This window comes from Ailuropoda melanoleuca, chromosome 13 (assembly GCF_002007445.2).
Source record: "Ailuropoda melanoleuca isolate Jingjing chromosome 13, ASM200744v2, whole genome shotgun sequence".
In the NCBI taxonomy this organism is placed as follows: Eukaryota; Metazoa; Chordata; class Mammalia; order Carnivora; family Ursidae; genus Ailuropoda; species Ailuropoda melanoleuca.
The window spans coordinates 34513877-34536948 of NC_048230.1; the positions used below are offsets into that span (position 1 = coordinate 34513877).

Genomic DNA, 23072 nt, shown 5'->3' on the forward strand with positions numbered 1-23072 from the left:
ACACACCAAAATTATTTGAATATGTCAAGTTGATTCACTTTAATTTTGTGTAAAAAGATTAACGTATTAGAATACAGACTCTCACTTCTCAATAATTGACTTTCCTGGCAGATCATGCCCCTGTGTTATCAGATGATATAAAATTCAAGGAGACACATGGAAAGGGTTGGGAGTGAGACTCTTTGGGCCCAGTTCACATCATTACCAGTGGTCCAGATTGCCCTGTATGGCTAGATGACCACATTATGAAATAAAGCTGATCAGAACACCAATCCATACTTTTCAAGTCTCATAAAGACCTCATCGGGACACTTAAGGGAAGCCAGCAGTTACCAGCCAGGATGTCAGCCTCATCCATGAACTGGGTACTGAAGAGGATCACACGGTCTGCTTTCCGCTCCTTCAGGAGGTTCCAAACCTGGTGCCTTGAAAAGGGATCTAATCCAGCAGTTGGTTCATCCAAGAGGAAAACCTACCAAAGACGGATGTATATAAAGGGTATTTCCAGGAAAGTGCTGTTTTTCCAGAAAACATGCTGAAACCGTATTACTTATATATTTAAAAGGATATTGTAGTTAGGACCTGGTTATTATATTTAATGCTCTATCACAAACATTTTATCACAGATGTCCTTTGCAAATAAAAGAATCTGAACTACTACTAAAAGTTTCATTTTTAAAAATTTGAATTCATCTCTAAATTTATTTTTATTTATTTATTTATTATTATTATTATTTAAAGATTTTATTTATTTATTTGACAGAGATAGAGACAGCCAGCGAGAGAGGGAACACAGGCAGGGGGAGTGGGAGAGGAAGAAGCAGGCTTCCAGCAGAGGAGCCTGATGTGGGGCTCGATCCCATAATGCTGGGAGCACACCATGAGCTGAAGGCAGACTCTTAACCACTGTGCCACCCAGGCGCCCCTATTTATTTTTTGATGTAAAGTTCAATGATTCATTAGTTGCGAATAACACCCAGTGCACCATGCAATACAGGCCCTCCTTACTACCCATCACCAGCCTATCCCATTCCCCCACCCCCCTCTCCTCTGAAGCCCTGTTTGTTTCTCAGAGTCCATAGTCTCTCATGCTTCATTCATCTCTAAATTTAGTCTGACTTACCTGAGGATCTCCTAAAATGGCAGTTGCAAAGCTGAGTTTCCTTTTCTGTCCACCACTTAAGTTTTGAGCCAGGACGTCTTGAATATTTTTCATCTCCAGGTCCAGCAAAACTCTTTGTATCTGGCCAAATGACAACATTTATGTCACAAACCAAGATCCCATCCCTCCCCTCTTTCTTCCCCCTCCCCTCCCCTTCCCTTCCTTTTCCAATTTGAAAATACAAGGCTGTAAAGTGTAATGGTTAAAAGCACGGATCCTGAGGCAAACTGCCTGGATATGAAAACCACACCACTTTAACTAGCTGTGTAATTTTGGGCAAGTAACTTGCTTTTGAACTTCAGTTTCCACATGTGTAAAATGGGGATAATAATAGTACTTATTTCATAGAGTTGTTGTGAGGAATAAGTCAATTACTATATTTGAAATTAAGGATAATGCTTGACACATTGTAAATCATACATATATGTTAGTGTTATCTAAATTAGATTTTTTTGGCCCAACATTTAGACACGATTTGCACAAATATAATTTAATGAAAGCATAAAGAATTCCATGCAAGTAGAGTTAACAATCTCATTTTGACCAGTACATTCGTTCTAACTATTTAGTACCTCTTTGTCCAGTTCATGTGACTGAATTCCTTTTATTTTAGCAAAGAGCCTGAGATTTTCTTTCACAGTGAGGAAGTCAAACTGCACATTGGATTGTGGACAAATTCCAGTGAGCTTGATGATATTCTCTAGGTCAGTTATTTCTGAAAGTTTGTTGTTATAAATGGTGACTGAACCTATAACAAAGGTTAAAAGTTAATATCAGGGTAATGCTTGAATTAAGATCTTTCTAGACAGACTCTTAACTATAGAGAACACGCTGATGGTTAACAGAAGGGAGGGGTCTGGGGGGATGGGGGAAGTAGGTGATGGGGCTTAAGGAGGGTGCTTGTGATGAGCACAGGTGTTGTACGAAGTGTTGAATCACTATACTGTACACCTGAAACTAATATTGCACTGTATGTTAACTAACCGGAATTGAAACAAACACTTAAAAAGAAAAGCTCTTTCTAGATGAAAAATCACTATACATTTATTAATTACATTTTAGGCACATGATTTTCTCTTCAAGGTTTTTACAATTCAGGTATTATGAGCTTCTGTTATAGTTGTATGGTATACTGGAAAGAGAAAAAAATTTCCATCTGCAGCTTTTCCCACCAAGCTGTCATCTATTTATCCACCCCTCCCATTTAGCCTTGGTTATGTAATGAACAGAATCCTAGCAAATGGGATAGAAGCAGTGGCTGTGAAGTTGCCTCTGCACTGAGATACGCCTTCTCTTTGCTTCATGGACCCCTGGGTGAAGAATCCCAACCAGATTCTTGGAAGATGAAAGTCCATGTAAGCAGAAGGGAGAAGCAGTTCTAACTGAAGCCCCATATATGTGAATTAGGACACACCAAACCATTCAGCACCAGCCAATTAAATCCAGAAACATTGCCAGTCAACCCCCAGAATCATGAGAAATAATAAAACATTTTTATATTAAGCCAATTAATTTGGGGGGATGCTTGTTATACAGCAAAACTAATAGGTACAAATTCAAATGTCAGATAGTAACTAATGACCATGACAATGATTCTCATGAACAACTCAAATCTCACACATACCAATTAAATACTACACACCTCTACAGGTGAATACTGTAAGTTAACCTCCATTTTTCATAGTTGTCTGTGTTTGTGATTGATAATCAGAAGGACTTTATATTAACAGCTGATTTATATGTTGACCTGACTTTGGGAAAAAACCTCTTACCTTTGGTGGGGACAGATAGCCCGCTAAGAATGTTTAACAGTGTTGATTTTCCAGCTCCACTGTGACCAAGTATTGCTGTGATCTGGCCTTCATATATGTCAAATACCAGATCTAGGAAGAAAAAAGAGAGGGGAAAAAAGATGGGAGAAAGGAAGGAAGGGAAAGTAGTAGGGAGACAGGAAGGAAAACAAACTAAAAAATAAAACTGTATTACGGAGCTAACGGATTGCATTTTTATGTCCTCGAATGGCCTTGTTTTCTAAATATGAATACACTGGGTCATTAAATTCAAAATAAAAATAATAAAATGTGCTTTTATCAGTTTATATGTCTATCCTGTTTTGAAATTTTGAAATTATGTGGTTTCACAGCAGGTGCCAAACCTAACAGTCCCAGGTTCATTGACATTGCCTGGCATATGTAGGTGGATGTTAATATTTATAGACTAAATAACAGATTAATGGTTCAGTAAATTATTATGTGGCTAAGAATCTTTTGAGATAAATTGCACTGTTTGCACAAAAGAAAAATATACAATATCTACAACAGCTTTGAAATGACAGGAGAAAAATTTGAATTTGCAGAAACCAGTCCCCCAAGAAAATCCTTAGACTACCTCACTATTACACAATGTACCTTTCAACTACATCTAATTCTAAAGCATGATCATTTCCCCCCTAACTTTTATGCAGTCAAAGCATGTGTTAAAGGGAAATTTTATCATGTGGCTCAAATGATTCATTTCAAATCTGAAATACCACCAGTAATTGCTCACCACGAGCAAAAAATAAAAAAGAAAACCAAATCACAAATCAATATCAATATAATAACTAAATGTTCTTCCCCCCCTTACCTTTCAAAGCTTCTATTTTATCAGGCTTTCCTTTATATTCTTTTGTAACATTTCTGATTCTGAAAAGAAAGAAGATACTTCAAGATATGACAGTCTTCTTCAGTTTGTAATTCTAGGTTTGGNCTTACCTTTCAAAGCTTCTATTTTATCAGGCTTTCCTTTTATATTCTTTTGTAACGTTTCTGATTCTGAAAAGAAAGAAGATACTTCAAGATATGACAGTCTTCTTCAGTTTGTAATTCTAGGTTTGGTTGAGAGGACTGAATAAATCTTATGCTCAGGGTACAGGAAGATGTGGGATTTCACTCTCATGAAGTCATGGCTATGTGAGAGCATCAGCTAGAATACTGCTTACCAGTCTTGGCTCCACATTAGCATAACTGAGGAGTTTTATAAATTTACCTATGCTTCTATTCCATCATCAGATCGTCTGATTCCAAAGCTTAGGGTATGGTCTGGTATTAGTGCTGAGGACTGGGATCATCTCTAAACTGCAGAGCCAAGAAAGCTAGACCAACAGGTAACATGGCACCTAGTACTGAAAGGCTCATTATGAACTGCTGGCTCAGGTTTGGAGGTATCTTTGGTTATCTTGAGTCAAGGTCTTCAGAAGTTGCTTAAGAGGTACAAGGGTGGAGTAAGAAAGAGATGCAAAGATGGTAACAGTGAAAACATGGGTTTTGCAGTCTTATCTAACCGAGCTTATACTGTCTATACCATTTAGTAGCTGTTACCTTAACCAATGTACTTATTCCAGGTAAGTTTCAGCTTTTGCAACCTGAAACTTTTGAGTGTTTTAGGGTTGTGTTGAAGGATGAGTAAAGTATTTCATCTTGCATGCATAGTGCTTGATACATGATAAATATTCAATAAACATAGAATGGTATCAGTTAGATTACATTGACTATAATAGAAAGGAATAGAATTAACATATGCTGGGTGCTATCACAGATCTGGAATCCTAGGCACTTTACCGGTTTGATTCTATCAGGTAAATATGTAATCCACAAACGAAATCAAATTTGTTTTATTTTGTCATCGATTCATCAAAGGATTCAGGGGCTCCATTCATACTGGATTGTTTGATTAGATTCTTCACTCTATATTAATCCTATTTACTATCACTCCATAGCACTTATAGTTGGGTGAGATGATAAAGAGATAGAAGAAACACAAAAAAGAAACACAGAAACACACTAAATAAAGCCATTGCTTCGCTACCTTCCAGCTGCTCTGCTGGAAGTTAAACCTAGCTTAGGTCATAGGACAAATGTAAGGATAGAAGATAAATATGGAACAGGCTAAAATAAAAACTGACATGGGCTCTAGAAGTTCTGTAGGCTGGGGTAATCTGAGACCATTCACAGAGGGCTGACAGGTGTCCGTCACTGATGGACAAGTAAGATGCGAGCAGTCAGGGATCTTGAGGATTTTCTTCCTATTTTCTTATTGGAAAGAAAAGTTGCAAGCACCAAAGGAAACACATATCTGGAAACGAAGATGTGCACGACACTCTAAGACACACCTTCCTCAATTCTCTTTGTGTCTGTCTATAGATCCTTTCTCCCTTCCTCTCCCCTACTCTTTCATTCCCTTTGAAAAGGCAATCAAGAGAAGAGGAAAGAGAAGTTTAAGAAACTGCGAGAAAAAAATAGGGAGTATGGGAAAGGAGGTGGGGCAAGGTGTGAATAAATGAGACCAGGCAAAGAAACGAGAGAAGCTAAGGACGGAGAAGAGAAGCAGCAGAGAAAAGATTGAGAATCCAGGCAAGGTTTTCATTGGATTATCTTTGTTCTTGTAATCTAAGTTTATATTTAATGTAAATGTCAATGATATAAGATAGAACAGGTTAAAGGAATTTTTCTCTAAACTTGAAGTTGAAAATGATGAAGGTAGCATGGAGGGGGTTAGGTGGGAGCTGTCCGTAGGGCACAAAAGAGAACTGTGCTGGCCTCGGGGCTGTTAGCTTCTCAGTCTTTGGCCTGCTCTCCATCTGCATCCTTGTTACCTGATGGCTTCTTTCCCATGGAATTCTGGAGGCATTGGTTCAAAGGAGTCATTAGATGAAGGATCGGAATCGATTTCATCTTCGAGGACCACACGATCAACTTTTTGTTTCTGTGACCAAAAGGAGGACTTCAGGAAAAATAAGAGGGGATATCCATGTCCATATTCATCTACACAAACAGGAGACAAATACTGGGTCAATCACCAGTTTAAGGGAAAGAGTCACCCTAATAAAGTAGAGCAATGTCACCTCTTTGCCCCGACACCTGAACACATCATCAACACAGGGATTGCACAGGTTTTCCTTGATAGGTGTAGTCACATAAGGAAAAAATCATTAAAATATCTCTATTATAATAATCATTCCTACAGGAGGAAAGGAAACTGGAATTTTAAAAAATCCAAAGGGACTTAAATAAGTGTTAAGACTTTCTTTAACCCCAAGAAAGCCAGCTATTGGAATACAAATGCAAGATATGCTGGCCATGCTGAATGCTATCTAGGAACCCAGGTGTCATGCCATCGGCAAAGGAAGAAGAAATTGAGAAATTGAGAATTTGTATCCAATGTCACTATTGGATACAAATATTCCAAGAGAAAACAGAACAGGATTTAACGAAAATGAGGGATACACTGTAAGAAAGGGGCAAAATAATTCATTGAAATTTAACAGAGTGGAAATTTTTTTTCTATTTAGGTTATGTGAATTTTATTTTATTTTATTTTTTTAATGTTTTTTATTATATTATGTTAGTCACCATACAGTACATCCCTGGTTTCTGATGTAAAGTTCGATGATTCATTTTGCGTATAACACCCAGTGCACCATGCAATACATGCCCTCCTTACTACCCATCAGCAGCCTAACCCATTCCCCCACCCCCTCCCCTCTGAAGCCCTCAGGTTGTTTCTCAGAGTCCATAGTCTCTCATGCTTCATTCCCCCTTCTGATTACCCCCGCTTTCTTTATCCCTTTCTTCCCCTACCTAGCTTCCTAGTTCTTGTTCCATAGGTGAGAGAAATCATATGATAATTGTCTTTCTCTGCTTGACTTATTTCACTTAGCATTATCTCCTGACTTATTATCTCCTGACTCATTATCTCTTGACTTATTTCACTTAGCATTATCTCCTCCAGTGCTGTCCATGTTGCAGCAAATGTTGAGAATTCGTTCTTTCCGATAGCTGAGTAATATTCCATTGTATATATGGACCACATCTTCTAAAAGCTACTTTGTATTTATGCTATAAATCATCCCCAAATAATAAGTTTCATCTGAAGCAAATTTACTCTTCATGACCCTCTTTCTGGAAATTAATCCACAGTTTATTTGCATTTAATTGTCATTTCTGTTTCCCTACATGTTGAGAGACATTATGAAATGAAAAAAATACATAAATTTCACTAATATTCTGCAAGTGACCTCCAGTGTAATAATGATGGGTTTTTAAACTTATGTGCAATTTTTACGTGTTCAGTCATTCCTTCATGCAATATTGACCAAACATTTGGTATCTAAACACCTGCCATTTGGTATATTATTAGTTAGGACTTATCTTTTTCCCTTTATGAGGAAATCCAGTGAATGAAATTATATAGCTCGATGGGGTCCATTCTATCACCAGATTCACTATTACATGATTATGTCATTTTAGCCAGTTAATTTTCCTTTCTTCCATTCATATTGCTTATCTTTCAAGGAATTTTGAACAAAGTCACCTTGTCCGAATTCAGGCTTACGTTCAGTCTTAATGAATGGATGATACAAATAATTCCAAGTGTATAATAAATGTTTTAGCCAAAATGGTAGACCCTGGCATCTATTACTCTAGACACTTCTGAAATGCAGAGACAGTTATTGTTCTTAGGGGATTATCTGAAAACAACAACATGATCAATTTGCTGCTTCCAGATGTTTCTCTGCACCTTTGCCCTCACTCTTTCTCCTTTGTCCCTTTGACCAGGTGTTGAATCCTTGACTAAAAAAAAATATGCTCAATATGTTTATTTCATTAGTAACTTCTATAATTTTTACAGCTTGATTGAATTATGATTGACAGATAAAAACTGTATACGTGGAAGGTGCGTAATGTGATGTTTGGATACAGGCATACATTGTGAAGTATTATCACCATTAAGCTAATTAACGTATCATCACCTCATGTGGTTATCATTTTTCTGTGTGTGTGCGTGTGTTGAAAACACCTGAGATCTACTATAAAAGCAAAAATGTATGACTTATTGACTTTCTTATTGTGGAACTCTGGGGAGGTTTTTAAAAATATAGATGCCCTGGTCGCACCACTAATGAAATGAATCATAATCTCTTTGGGATGAATTGTGCTTGTTTTGTTGTTGTTTTTTTTTTTTTAAGTTCCCAAGGTGGTTCTTAAATACAGCCAGGGCTAAGAACCACTGAGCAAACTAGCTAGGCAAAAGCAATTGTAAATTTCCATGATTAAGTACCAAGCCAGACCCATGTAGGAAATAGCTTTCTAAGCATCTCTTTAAAAAGAAACAAATGACATTTAGAGCACAGTGAAGTTCAAAGATCAATGACTCTATAAACAAAATTCAAGTTGTAGTTCTGACCGGTCAAGTAGCAAGAAATAAAGAACAAATGACCTTGTTCATTGCCTTCCTTCTGATGCACAAAGTAGTTTTTAAAATATAAATAACACATGTGTTAGGAGATTCGTCTTTAGGAGATAATATTTGATTTTAATCATATCAGTACTCACTTGGCAAAATTTTCTCAAAATAAATCGTCAATGCCACATAAAAGAAAAGATCAAAAGCCAACATGAAATTTGTTGCTATTATCAGATTGGTGTAGTCCGACGGATTAGGAAATGCATTAGAATTCAAATCATAGTCCAAGCGCAAAAGCTGAAATTAAGAAGTAATTAATGAAAGGATGTTAGGTTTGTGATAAATCGTAAACAATTAGGTTTAGCATAAGGTAGCATAATAGCTACCTTTTGCCTCCCACTGGGAACACAACATTGAATGAAACTGCCTTCTTTACAATTCTCAAATCTTTTGGAAAGCACAGGTGTGTGACCGACTATCACGGAATTTAGTAACTGCTATGATTGAAGCATGTTCCAAGTGAGACTGGAGCATTAGGAGTGTTACAGGATTGTTGTCCCTTAGTGCCCATGGTTCTTCGTTACACAGCTTTGAAGAATGAAGAGGTAGACCAGATGAAGTGTGGTGGGCAGCAAAGCAAAGTTTATTGAGCGAGCTCCCAGAGAGGGAGGGGACCCGAGAGGGTGGCTGCTCTGGCATTTAAATGTAGGGGTTTTTCTAAGCTCTTTTGCAAATGTATCTTGAGCATCCTGAGTGTGGGCCCCCTGTGGACTGGCCACGAAGGTGTGCCAATCAAGGCTTTGATCATGCACCCTTCTACCTATCTGGATATTGTTCACGTGTTGATGGTCTTTTGGGCCGACATTTGGACACGAACTGCCTCAACTTGTGGTAATGAGCCACGTTTTATGGTTCATTGTTTTGTTTCAGGGTGTTTTGCAAAAGTGACTCCAGCAGAGGCTGGTAGACGGGACGCCATCGTGGTCCTGTCCAATCTGGAAAACAGGATGCTAGTGTGGTTTCGTCTTAGCTGTCCTGGCTCCCTGTTTTCTTGTTGGGGACCCTGGTCCTGACTACCTAAGTGCCCAGTGAACTCCTAACAGGAGGAGGCAGGGAAGTATGGGAAAAGATGACATTTGAGCTCAACCTTACATAAATTTTAACCAAATAGGATACAGGACAAACATGTGGTCCTCCTTGGAAATGGCTACATGAGAGAGAATTCATGATCTTGGAAAAACAAAACAGAACTGGTGTGTTTAAGGAGAACCTGTGGGAAAAGTGGGCTTGTCTATAATGTTCAAGTTAATGGGTCTTTTATAATTAATAATCGTTTCATCAAGAACTAAGTAACAGTTATGTATGCAATGATCAACATTGCCATTTAATTGGACAGAGAGAAAAGTGAGTTCACTGTGAGACCCAGATAAAGAGAAATGGCGTTTGATGAGCTGAGATGTAATTTGCTGGTCTATCAATGTGTTTTTAACTTTTGATTTTCTTTTCTTTTATACGGTGGTTGATACATTCATGTGTGTTGTTCAATTATGAAGTCAAAATAAGAGCTAGAATAATTAGAATTAGATTTGCAGTATCAAATCCATACTTAATTAATAGCCAAAGAAAACACTTCAGATCATCTCTGAAGAATGATATGCTGACCTTCCATTTTTTCATTCACCAAATGGCTTATTTTGCTGAGCTCAGTATGCCCAAAGCTTTAAAAGTTCATCTTTGGGGGGCGCCTGGGTGGCTCAGTGGGTTAAGCCACTGACTCTTGGTTTCAGTTCAGGTCATGATCTTAGGGTCCTGGGATCAAGCCCTGGGTCGGACTCTGCACTTAGCACAGAGTCCATTTGGGATTCTCTCTCTTTTTCCCTCTGTCCTTCTCCCCTACTCTCTCTCTTTCTCTCAAATAAATAAATAAATCTTAAAAAAAAAAAGTTTATCTTTGCAATGTCACGATAGTTGCACTGAGGCTTTAAATCTGACAGTGCTAATCATAGAAAAGACTATAAACAACTGAATTCCAGACAAGAAAGATGTTTCTGAAATGCCATCAATCAACAATTGGGTTGTTTCTCACCTGGGCCATTCCAAGCATGAAGGCAAAGGGGCTAAGAAAGCTTAAAATCCACTCCAAGGACGTAGGAAGTTGCCTGTACAATACTGTAAATCCCAAACTTCCCCAAAAGACGGTGAGAAGGAACACGACCAGACCAGTGAGGAAAGATTTCTTTACCAAGACGCTCATTAGAAAAGCCAAAGCTATCTAAAATGAGAGAAGATCCAGTTGGTTTATATTTCTCTAAGGATTATTCTTAGCATAACACAATAAGGGACTGAATATACAAAATTAGAATTACATTTTTTTACCTATAATACAAAACTGTGCTTTACAAATTGCTATAAACTGGCATTACAAAATACTACAAATCTTTTTTTAAAAAAGCGCTACAAGTCAAATACACAGATGTACATAGATGTTCTCGGGCAAACAGCAGACAGTGAAGAAAAAGGGATACGGAGAATAATTACCTATTTAGAAACCAACACTTGATCCTTAGGGTAAGAGTTGAATGGAGAGCTATTCAATTTACCAACTCACCAAAGACAATCCATAGAGGAAGAAGAGGGTGAAGATCGCCATGAAGCCAGTCAGAATGACAAACTGGACAGATTTTATAATAAGTGCCAAGAAAAATGCCATAATGAAGATGAAAACACCATAGAGCAGACCCCAGGAGAGCCTAGGATGGAAACAAGATGTTATTTTAGGATTTTACATTCCATTGAAAGGAGGATCCAGAATGGATTCTAACATTATTCATTGATTCATTCTTTCTTTCAGTAGATATTTATTAAGTTTCAGGATATATAAATACAAGGTAAATGTTTTGGGAAGAATTGTTTAGGACTTAGGGATATTTTTTGTCCTAAAATGAATGCCAGAAATATACACACACACATACATGTACACACACACATCATTGTGGGATAAAGGAGAAAATACTCTTCCACTCTGATTGATTTTGGTTCAAATATTTTTTTCTGCTGCATTCATACTCTGTGACCTTGAGCAAACTCTGTCATCCCTCATAATTTTTTTTATTGTTCTGGACACTAGAAATAATACCCCAGGATTAGTTCAAAGAAGTTATGTCTATGTGGGACACTGTCCTAGTACATGGTAACCCCTCAGTGAACCTCAGATCCTTTTCTCCTCTTTAGGGCCTCTCAAGGGGTGACGAGCTTCATGGATTTCCTCAGAGATATAGGAGAGTTCACTTTCCTTTCTTCAGTTCTTTTACCATGTTGATTAACATTCTTTGAAGGGTATAATGAAATAACGAAAAACAAAACAGCAGCAAAACCAACAAAATAATAGCCCATATATACAGCAATTACTCTATGCCAGAAAGTGTTTAATGAATTTAGCAAATATAAAATCATTTTATTTTCACAAAGGCTCTATGCAGAAGCATCGTTATTTTCTTCATTTTCTAGACAAAGAACTTACTGAACAAAGATGTTAAGTAACTATGATTTCAAGTCTAGGCATTTTGGCTCTAGAGTCATTAGATTTCACTGCTGCGCCATACTTTCTTCCAATATTAATTCAACAAGCAGTTCAATATTGACTTATAGGATTTTCTTCCAGACTCCAAATCTGTTGCCATTTGCATATTCCACCTGGCTTCCTAGCCTTTCTATTACTTTACTTTCTCTTCACTACGAGCAACACCTCCGTGCTTTTTCAGTCGTTATCAAGTTCTTTCTCACACAGGGCCTTGTCCATCCTTGGGATTACACAGCTTCTGACAATTTTTAAATTCAAACTACCCAGACCCTATTCACAATCCTGTTTTTCCAGCTTGTTCCTTCAAATATATCCATCATGCCAGATCTTTAGTCTTAAAAGAGCTCCTGATCTTTGACCTCTTTTTCTCCCCTTTCAGTCCCGTGCTGGCTTGAATTCATTCCACTTCTATCTGGCTTAGATGCCCAGATCCACCATTTCTACCGCACTCTTACCAGTAGACTCAATGGCCATCCCTCATTACCCTACCTCACAACCACCATGCAAACCCAAACCTGCTTTTCTTTCTTTAGTTTGAGAAGCACAGTAACCCACAGCCTTAACGTGGCAAGCATTACATCAACAATAATTTATCCCATTCATAGGGAAGAGTTAGAAAATCATTAGGTTTGAATACTTATACTTTGAAGAGGCCCACTTCCCCTGAATCCCTACATTTATTTATTTGTGCTACACTTTACTCACCAGAATGCCGAATCGCAAAGACCCATCATCCTCATCAAGCCCTTCATCTTTTTCCTCTCTCTTGTAATGTTAAGAGAGGCATAATAAGTGAACGAGGAAAAGGAAATAATGCAGAAGAAAATGAAGAAATCAGCTGCAATTCCTCCTTGACTGACGAAGGGATGTGTCTTCATGTTTTTTCCAGTAACGGACATCAATTCCTCCATCACTGAATGATTTGTTGCAGTCTGAAGAAATACATTAAAAAACAAAATTTGTATATTCATGGATGGCATGCTCTGTTTTCTTTCAGTCAACTGTTTCCCTCTGAACACATAACTGGTCAGTCTGGATCTGAGGCTAGCCCAATTTTCACTTCCGTGTTCCACCATGGGCCCACTTGGGGCCCTGACTCCAGGCATTCTGAGCTTCTCACAGTTCTCAAAATGTACAGTGTGTTTTGTCACCTCCCTGCCTAACACTGCCTTATAATGCGTTTGAAATACATTTATGACCTTATATACTTGGCAAATCTTACCTCAATCTTCAGTTTTAAATGTTACTTCAATTAGGAATTCTTCCATGGCTCTGGGAAACAAACTGAGGGCTTCAGAGGGGAGGGGGGTGGGGGAATGGGATAGGTTGGTGATGGGTAGTAAGGAGGGAATGTATTGCATGGTGCACTGGGTGTTATGCACAAGTAATGAATCATGGAACTTTACATCAAAAACTAGGGATATACTGTGTGGTGACTAACATAATATAATAAAAAAAATATTATTAAAAAAAAAGGAATTCTTCCATGTCATTCTAGGCTGAGAAGTTAGGCTTGTTTACTTACACTTTATACCTTCCCAATACCCTACTTTTCCCTTTCTAATAATGTTCTTTTTTAATTTTTAATTTTTTTAAAGTTTTTATTTAAATTCTAGTTAGTTAACATATAGCATAATACAGATTCAGGAGTAGGACTTAGTGATTCATCACTTACATACAACACCCAGTGCTCTTCATAACAAGTGCCCTCCTCAATGTCCATCACCCATTTAGCCCCTCCCCCACTCACCTCCTCTCCAGCAACCCTCAGTTTGTTCTCTACAGTTAAGAGTCTCTTACGGTTTGCCTTCCTTTTTCTTTCTTTTTCTTCCCCAATGTTCATCTGTTTTGTTTCTTAAATTCCACATATGAGTGAAATCATATGGTATTTGTCTTTCTCTGACTGACTTATTTCACTTAGCATAATACACTCTAGTTCCATCCACGTCATTACAAATGACAAGATTTCATTCTTTTTGATGGCTGAGTAATATTCCATTATATATATATATCACAACTTCCTTATCCATTCATCAGTTGATGGACATTTGGGCTCTAATAATGTTCCTATTATATGCCTGGCTTCCTGACAAGGTTGAACTCTTGGGAGAGAAAATTTCTCTTCTATTTATTTCTGTAGCTCCCAAGGCACATAGAAACTTACATAAACTTTGTTCTAAAGAAACCAGTGATTAAGTGAAAGAACAAGGCTACCCATTTATATTTTATTTCATGAACCTTCTGAGGCCTCTACTACCATTAGTCTGCAGGCAACAACAGTTAGCATGGAACATTTGTACTCACTTCTATGATAGCAGCATTGATAGCAGCTTGAAGAGCCATGAAACCTCTCTCCCAGTATTGTGAAACTTGGCAGTAAACATCTCCACCCCTTTCAGAACAATGAGCTTTAAGAAAAGAAAAGAAAGCCATAAATATCATTATGGATTATTTCAGTCCTGATTATAGGAAACAGTGGTGTTTATAATGTCCACATATTCCAAATGTTCTTTTGACTCAAGGCCTATGAAAACATAAACTGGAATAATGATTCTCCAAGCAGGGTGGACAGAGCACTGGCAGGGGATGCTCTGCATTAAATTAGAATACACTATGCTTTCTCACACTATCCTCCCTGCTTCTTCACCCATCAAGAATTTTGTGGAGCTCTTCTCTTCCATGACTTTGTATTGTCCAAACAATCTTTTTATGTTGTTCAAAGGTTAGTAGGTCTCATATGGATTGAGAAGCCTATGGATTGAGAACTAAAGCTTTGCCTAACATTGCATACAACACAGGCAATAATGAGCAACCGGGAGTTCGGAGGGATAACCTGTTATGTTTAAATCATGTCAATCAGAACATCTTCTGAAGAAAAAAATCTTAGGGAAAAAAAAGCGCCTACCAGTCCATTGAGTATTAAACTGCATTAAAGAGATGGTGATATTTAATATGAAAAAGTAAAATTGAGTATTGGAAATAAAGGCATGTTTCATTAACATCTTAAATATTTAAAAGTCATTTGGAAATAGTTCAGGCCTACAAACAATGATATAATGAACACATATGGCCAAATTTTACCCATGGCCAAATTTTAAATATGAATAAATCATTAAAAATACAATTGGAATCCCCTGTATATTGTCTACGATCTTATTGCTTTTCCTAGCACCAAGCTTCTAACTGGCTAACTGCTTTCCTGAACTTTGTGTTTATATATGCCATTAAGCTTCTATAATGTATCCCCAAACTACACGTGTAATTTAAAATTGTTTAACTCTGTATCTTCTATCTCATTATAGTCATCATTCTGCATTTTGCTTCATTTGTTCTATATTATGATTTTGAAATTTATATAAATGGCCCTATTTTTTCTTCTTCTCATGATTGTGGAGAACCACATGGTAGGAATGCAATTCAATGTATTTATCCATTCCCTCAGTGATGATAATTTGGTTAATTTCCTTTTCCTTTTTGCTATTACAAAAAAAAAAAAGCCACGGCTATGAAAGTCCTTATATATGTCTTCTCATGAATATGTGTGTATCAGTCAGGATAGTCTATGATATGCCTAGTAACAAACAACCTTCAAAACCTTAATGTCTTATCACAGCAACAGTTTACTTCTCACTCAGACTATAGTTTCAGCATAGGTATTTGGAAGGAGGGGAGTGACGTCCTCTGTTTCACATCTAAGGGTTCCAAGTTAACAGAGTTTCCATCTAGCTTGCAGAAGCAGGTGAGGAAAGAGTGTAGAGAACTCACATCTGTTTTTCAATGCCCTGAATCTAGGTATCTAATTATAGCTACAAAACAATTATTCTATGCCCTCAGAAGGAGAGGAGAATAGGCTGCAAACATTTAACACAGGGATAAGACTTTCACTAATAAAATTTCTATGATGCTGGGTTACAGGTTACACACATCTTCAACTTAAAAACAAAATTTCTCCACTGTAATTATTTAAAATATTTTATAATATCGGGTTTTCTTTGCTGTGTATCCTTGTCAATACTTTGTATTGTTCTATTTACTGTTTTTGGCTGATCTGGTTAAATATAAAATGGCATCACATGTGGTTTCAAAATGCATTTCCCTGATTACTAATGCAGATTCAAGTGTTTATTCTTTTTTTCTTCTTAAGATTTTATTTATTTATTTGACAGAGGTAGAGACAGCCAGCAAGAGAGGGAACACAAGCAGGGGGAGTGGGAGAGGAAGAAGCAGGCTCATAGCAGAGGAGCCTGATGTGGGGCTCGATCCCATAATGCTGGGATCACACCCTGAGCTGAAGGCAGACGCTTAACCGCTGTGCCACCCAGGCACCACTCAAGTGTTTATTCTTGATCTGTTTCTCCTTCTATGAAGTTTCTGAAGTTTCTATTTATATCTTTCACTTCTTTCCTATTTCTATGCTTTTTTTCTTATTTATTCAGAGAAAATCTTTATATATTCTGATATTGATCTTTTGTTAGTTTCATTTGTATAAATATTTCATCACAAGTTTTGCCTTCACTTTTCACTCTCTCTGTGATGTCTTTTGATAAAGATAATTCCTTAATTTTGATCTAGTTGAAATTAGGAAACGTTTCTTTTATAGTTTACATTATTTTTTGTTTTCTATTCTACCCCACAGTTACAAAGATATTCTCCTCTACTGACTTCTAGAAAGTTTACAGGATTTTTTTTTTCATTGAGTTCTGTACCTGGAATTGGTTGTTTAGTATGAGATAATTTCATTTTGTTCTCTATGGAGAGATGATTTACCCACAGTGTCTCTCAGTCATACGTTAGTTTTCATGTTTATGAGAGAGCTTTCCAGGTTTCTTTCTTCTGTTTCACTAGTCTGTCTTTTACTATGGCAATAGCATATTGTCTTAATTACTTATAATTTCCTCCTTTTTAAAAACCATCTTGGCTTTTTCTCTTGTCTGCTCATTCATTGAGTATATAACCTCTCCAGGTTCCAAATTAATACAGAGATTTTCATCTCATATAAACCCAAGAACTTCTCACCTGTCCTCATGTAGCTAAAGCCCCAACCCCTTGGTTAGTGAGATCGGCAAAATCATACGGCATTAATAATAATCAATCACTCTGGATTTGGTGCCCTCTTCATTTTGGGCCCTCAAAAATAAGCTGACTCAGGCATTTGAAGAGAAGCTTCTATTTTATTCATAAACAAATTTACTTTCCTTTAGCAACAATATAGTATAACCACATATTGCATCTAATATGTATGTATATGTACACATGCATATTTGGAAATGTATAAATAAATATATATTTATTTATATAACCATATATATATATATATATATATAACCATATGTAACCATCTAATACAGTATATTAACAAACCCAAAACCAATGTCCATGTTTAAAATGTGTTGATTATCCTGTTGACATCAATTGCAGATAGGGATTTTTAAATTTGCTGTATTAACATCCATTCCTATATACAATTTATGGCATAACTGTAGTGGAGACCACTGGAATTACATAGCTGGAAAGTTACCTTCATGGTCCCTGTGTTCCTTCTTTATTGGGATTCTGTATTCCAGTGAGAATTTCAAATGATATGAGAATGTATTAGTAAAGATGACCTGTATTACTTCCTCATGATAATGCAGCATTAATTCTTTAATATTTTCTTCATTGGAGAGCCCCAAAACTTTTGTACCTGCCATTACAAGAAGGGAATATATTTGTTAGTAAAGTACTAGGAGACCAACTGCAGGAGGTCATGATAAATTACTTTTACTAGAGTTCTTTATGGAAATAAAACAAAATCAAATATCAACTTTGAGTAGGTCAGGCAGAGTAAAGTTTGGGAAGAGACATTGTTCTTCAGAAGAACTACATGAAAATTAGTTATTTTATTTTCATTTGTAGTACCTGAACCAATTTCAATCACATAGAATATCATTCCAACCAGTTAAACTATTCACAGGAGAATTAGCATTGCAATAAATCTACAATGGTAGTAAAAAAACGGTCATGGATGGTAGTCACTGTGTTTAAATCACAATTAGGATCTGGTTTATAGCAGATGGAAATAATTATAAAGATTCATTTTCCTTTAACAATCTTGACAGTATGGTAAATATTCTAAAAAAAAAGGAAGAATGAAAAATTTAATACGTCAATTGACTATATTGACATCACTAAAATAATCCCTCTTTTCAGCAGATATTGTATTGTGTTCAATGCCATACAGATGTCTCATTAAGACTGAAAGAATGAGAGGGAATACAAAGAAAGTCCTGGATTGGGGTGGGAGTGTTGAAGATGCAAGTGGAGGAAAAGACAGCATGTATTTTGATAGAACTATTTTTTTTCCTGTAATCTATTCCTTAAACCCATGTGATCTTGAGCAAGTCACATAAGCTTTATCACTCAATTTCCATTATTTGTAAAATAAACAATAATATCTATTATTAGTACAGAATATTACTACAGAGTACAGAAAAATATAATACAAAATAATATTGTTACAAATAACATTCTATTACTACAGAATAAAGTCTCTATAAAATCTAGCACATGAGAGCATTTAATGAATATCATAATTGCAGTTAAATTATTTATAAAACAAAGATAACAATGCATTCATTGTAGAGATAAACTTGATGTAAAGACCTTGCACACAGTAGTCATTTAACGAATATTTATTAACCCCGTTGCATGGGACCTTGAACTGGGTTGAGAGGGTGTTGTTGAGAGGCACAAATTTATGGCATTGTGAATCACCCCCCCCCCAACTGGAGGACATTTGTGAACCAGAGGATGAGGGCAAACACATCTTGGGATGGACAAGGAGACCAGACCTTAGGTGGACAGTGCAGATCAGACTGTGATCGTGAATCAGAAATGGAGTCAGGGTTTGTAGGCAAGATGCACAGTGCAGACATGCCAGTTCAGGTGGGAGTAAAGCGGTGGTGCTTGGTGAGGCACGATGGGGAAGAAGTTGGATGTAAACCATCCACCTGTCTTGGCAGTGTGGGATGCAGCATGGACAGGAAGGAAAAGTCCAACATAATTTGGGAACTGCGGCCATAGAGACTCAAAATAGCAAGAGCCTGAACACAGATTACAGAAAGGTGGTCTTCTGGATATTGAATACAGTTAGGGGGTCAGGATCCAAGCACAAAATTAATGGTTACATAAGCTGTAGTAGAATCAGGGACATGGGTTAGCAAAGAGAAGAGACTTTATATAGACTTCCAGTGATTGGGTGGAACAAGATCTAAAAGTTCCCCTTAATAATACTCTTTGTGGAGAATTATGGTTTTAAAATTGATACTGAGTACCTTCCAAGTCATTTTATTTATTCATTCATTCATTTATTTATTTATTTATTGAATGTAGGGAGGAGCAGAGAGAGGGAGAGAGAATCTCAGGCAGGCTCCATGCTTAGCATAGAGCCCAATGTGGGGCTTGAGTCCATGGCCCTGAGATCATGACCTGAGCAGAAACCAAGAGTCAGACACTTAACCAACTGAGCCACCCACATGCTCCCAGGTCACATTTCTGTGTTCCTTTTTTAACTGACATATAAATCACATAACATAAAATTCATCCTTTGAAACTGTACAACTTCATGATTTCTAGTATATTCACAAAGTTGTGCGAACTCTAAACTGTTTTTAAATTAGAATTCAACTCAGATTTATGGGCCAATCACTGTAGATTTCCCTTTGAGGTGTGCATTTATATTTGCAAAGAATTGTTTTTATTTGCCTGACATTCAGTCCCCCTTCTAGTAAACACTCTAAAATTCATTTTGCCACCCTTCCACTCACATACCATGTCTTTTGGATATGGTCTGCAACATGACCTAGGAACCCAACCAATGGGCAGTGACAATACTGTATTCTTCTATCGAATGAGATTAGTTCTTGGTGGACCCAAGACCAACACTAATCCAAAGAAGACCATCATTCCAATGGGTCTAATCTCTGACATTATTTTGAACTGTTGGGAAAGATCTGTATATTTTCACTGGAGTTGTTTGTAGTAGGGCTTAAATCTAGACATTCTGCAGGTTAAGTCTGCCTCTTGTTGGGAAGATTCAATCTGAGAATGAGGCTAGCACACAATACTATAGACCTGACAACTGGAGACATATTTCTTCCTCTATTGCTGACCCATCTCTATCCATACTCATTTCCTTAAAGTGAGACAAAAGATGTCCCCCTTTCTTTGACACAAGTTGAATTGGGATTCTCTCATTCTCAACTGAAATACTCATGAAAAATATAGTACTGTCGATCTTATTTTGAATATGGTGATAATGTGGCTCAGAGAAGTTGATGACTTGTAAAACACACCGCAAACCCAGTCACAGAAGTACTTTTAGTCAAACGTGCTTTGACTCTAAGACTAGCTCTCTTGCCTCTGTTGCAGTAGGCTGTTTTCCCTCTGATTTCAGAAAATTATTCTTCAGGAAAGTGACCTTGACAGCATAATGCTCTTCTCATTTTTCATTGACAAGTGTCTTAACACTGAAGGGTGGAAACTTGAAACACAGAATACTCATCAATACAATCTTCAAATATAGTAAGACAATTTTTGGTAGTAAAAAGCTGGAGATAGAATTCCCATAATCAAATTCAAGAAAAGACTCATTGCTTTTGTCTCTAATAACAAGCAAATGCTAGAGTGACAGTCTCATTCTAGCAATAATGCTTCCACAGCCAAATGCCAACAATTCCCGAAACACGCCTGCTTTTCAAAGTCTGCCACACTCTATATTCCATGCTTCCCCAAATGCTATGCAAGATCAAGATTTCTTTGTTGAAAGACTGTGCACTCAATTTCACATAATCTATATATCTTGACAACACAGTTTATCAACTGAAACGCAAATTAAATGCATGTATCTGGAGTCAAATGAACCAAAAATTGACATCAGAAATTCCTCTCTGGTTGCTAGAAAACTCACCATTCATGAAGGAGGCCAAGGCTACTTTACTCATTATCTGCTGGGTTGTATTGGTGACAGGTGTATATATAAGAGAAAATGTAGAATCTTTAAATGAGTCTACTGGACCCAGGTCCACGGCAGGCAGTGAAGAAAAATCACTAACTTTATGATCAGTAGGATACAGATATAAACAAAGTAAGAGGAGCAATGGAGTCAACCATTCCTATACAATGCAAGAGAAAGAATAAAGAAAATTATGATTTTGAATTAGTTATCCACAATCATTTGGTCATGCAGTTTGTCTGGTGCATTCTTCTGCTTTCAATATATGCCACATTATGAACCGTCTAAAATATGTACAGTATAAAATTCAGCAGTCTGAGTAGATCCAATGAGCTCCTATAGGTATTCAAATGTATTTAGCACCAGTCTAAAGCATGCACTGATCATGAAAGTATGCGAGGCAACCCTGGCAAGCTATTATAAATTATTACCAGCTGCTGTGACCTGCTCATGCTGTATCTGGTCCTACTGAGAGCCTAGTGTTACAGGAGGCAGTTCCAAGGCACTGCTTACTTAGTAATAATATACTGGCTACGTGCCAAGATCCTGGTATTGGAAACAGCACAACTCAGGCAATCAGAAAAACACTGTCTTGTTAGTTATCATTACTGGTCACCTGCAAACTGCCAATAAGACGTCACTCTATTTCCTAAATGGGTGATGATAGAAAAATTCACAATTAGATATACAGTAAAATTCTCATTTAGTTAGAAATGCTACTAATTTATAGCTATCTGATTTTCAGAAGATATCAAAGTTCAACCAGGATTTTTGTTACATGGTAAAGTGATAGGAGCTAATGCCAATTTTCTTCTTGGCACTAGTGACATTTCCAAGTTCTCTACTCTTTTGAAGAGAATGATTTATTTTTAAAAAGAGAGATTCAAAAGAGAACCTACCAGTTACCTACTTCGTGGGTTTATTAACCATGCCTTTAGAATCTCAGCATTTAAACCTGACTATCCACGAGTAGGAACCCTAGCAAACGTGTGACCACTGACTTTTAAAACATGTACTGGATTTTCTATTGCTGGCCTGCTTCAGGGCCTTTAGACCTCGACTTGGGGTCTGTGTCGACAGAAACGTCTGCAGACAGGCTGAAGTTTGAGGAACAGCTCCTTCTCTTATAGAAAGGTTTTCTGGTTTGGTTTGGTTTTTGGAAGGGGGGATGAACAAAGTGTAGTTACTTCCTAGGGAATATACATTTTCGTATTGTAAATAAGAAGTGACAGAGATATTGAATCATACCATGAAGGACTCTCTTTTCATTCTCCATTTTTTCAGAAGGTTCTTGCATAATAATGCCCATGTCTGCTGACACACACTTATTTCTCTCTTAATCATTTTGCCCTGTTTAATAAGAAAGAAACGGAGAAGATAATGTAAATGTGACGATCTCCATGAGAAGAAATGCCCTGCAAACAGAAACAGAGCAGCCTGATAATTGCAGTGCTACAAACGAGTGCGTGGAATCTGTGAGTTCCAGAGTTAGCACGTTATGAGTCCTCTGGCTTTCTTTGCTTCCCACTTCCAAACTCTTTACCTTCTTACTTTTTTGGTCATGCATTGTGTCAGTGATCAATGCATTGCCTCAAAATTCATTCTTTGCAGCCTGCTCTGTGAAAGTGGATCTGGGCCTTTTAAATCATTTTCTTTGCCAGCTGGCATGATGTAAAGCTGTGTCAGGAGGGAGGACTGAAAAGACATTGTAGGAGGAAGAGGCTCTCCTTTTTGGTGTCAGAGTGGTTCATTTTCCCTGTTACTAGAGACTGTATTTTTTTTCCCGCTGCTCAGACTAAATGATTTTCTCCAATGTAAAGTGCCTGGACGGTAAAGGTTTCACTGTGTGTATTCAGTAGCTCTTGACTCAAGAGCAGTGATGTATATGGGAGCCCCAGAGAGCTAGAGCCTTTCCCTCAGAGCTTTGTTTCCTTCAGATCCCCTATTGCAAAGTCAGTGCACTCCTTGTGCCCATGGCTTGACTTTCAGTGGGCTGCAACAACACCCATCCAAACATATCTTAGTTGACGCCACATGACCCTTGCATGGAGTAAAACAATGGCCATCTACCACCACAGGTGGGGTAGGAAACCTCCCTGCCCGCATTCCTAAGC

At 37.3% G+C, this 23072-nt stretch overlaps 1 protein-coding gene across 3 annotated transcripts in view; it reads right to left on the bottom strand.

Annotated features, from left to right (window-relative positions):
* Window positions 1–23072, bottom strand: part of LOC100473721 (ATP-binding cassette sub-family A member 8) — a 76437-nt gene that overhangs the window by 48126 nt on the left and 5239 nt on the right. Inside the window, exons 2-15 of one of the 3 annotated variants that reach the window (XM_011232843.3) lie at window positions 22207–22308; window positions 20914–21118; window positions 17485–17649; window positions 14271–14374; window positions 12672–12898; window positions 10995–11136; window positions 10473–10658; window positions 8536–8683; window positions 5796–5964; window positions 3788–3846; window positions 2935–3045; window positions 1735–1910; window positions 1124–1243; window positions 334–472 (exon numbers count right to left, since the gene is read on the bottom strand). In XM_011232843.3, coding sequence (XP_011231145.2) covers window positions 334–472; window positions 1124–1243; window positions 1735–1910; window positions 2935–3045; window positions 3788–3846; window positions 5796–5964; window positions 8536–8683; window positions 10473–10658; window positions 10995–11136; window positions 12672–12898; window positions 14271–14374; window positions 17485–17649; window positions 20914–21118; window positions 22207–22302 — 2047 coding nt within the window. In that variant the 5' untranslated portion in view covers window positions 22303–22308. Of the gene's footprint in view, window positions 1–333; window positions 473–1123; window positions 1244–1734; window positions 1911–2934; window positions 3046–3787; window positions 3847–3915; window positions 3976–5795; window positions 5965–8535; window positions 8684–10472; window positions 10659–10994; window positions 11137–12671; window positions 12899–14270; window positions 14375–17484; window positions 17650–20913; window positions 21119–22206; window positions 22309–23072 lie in introns of those variants that run through there. The other 2 variants (XM_034640641.1, XM_034640642.1) reach the window with 2 other exon arrangements.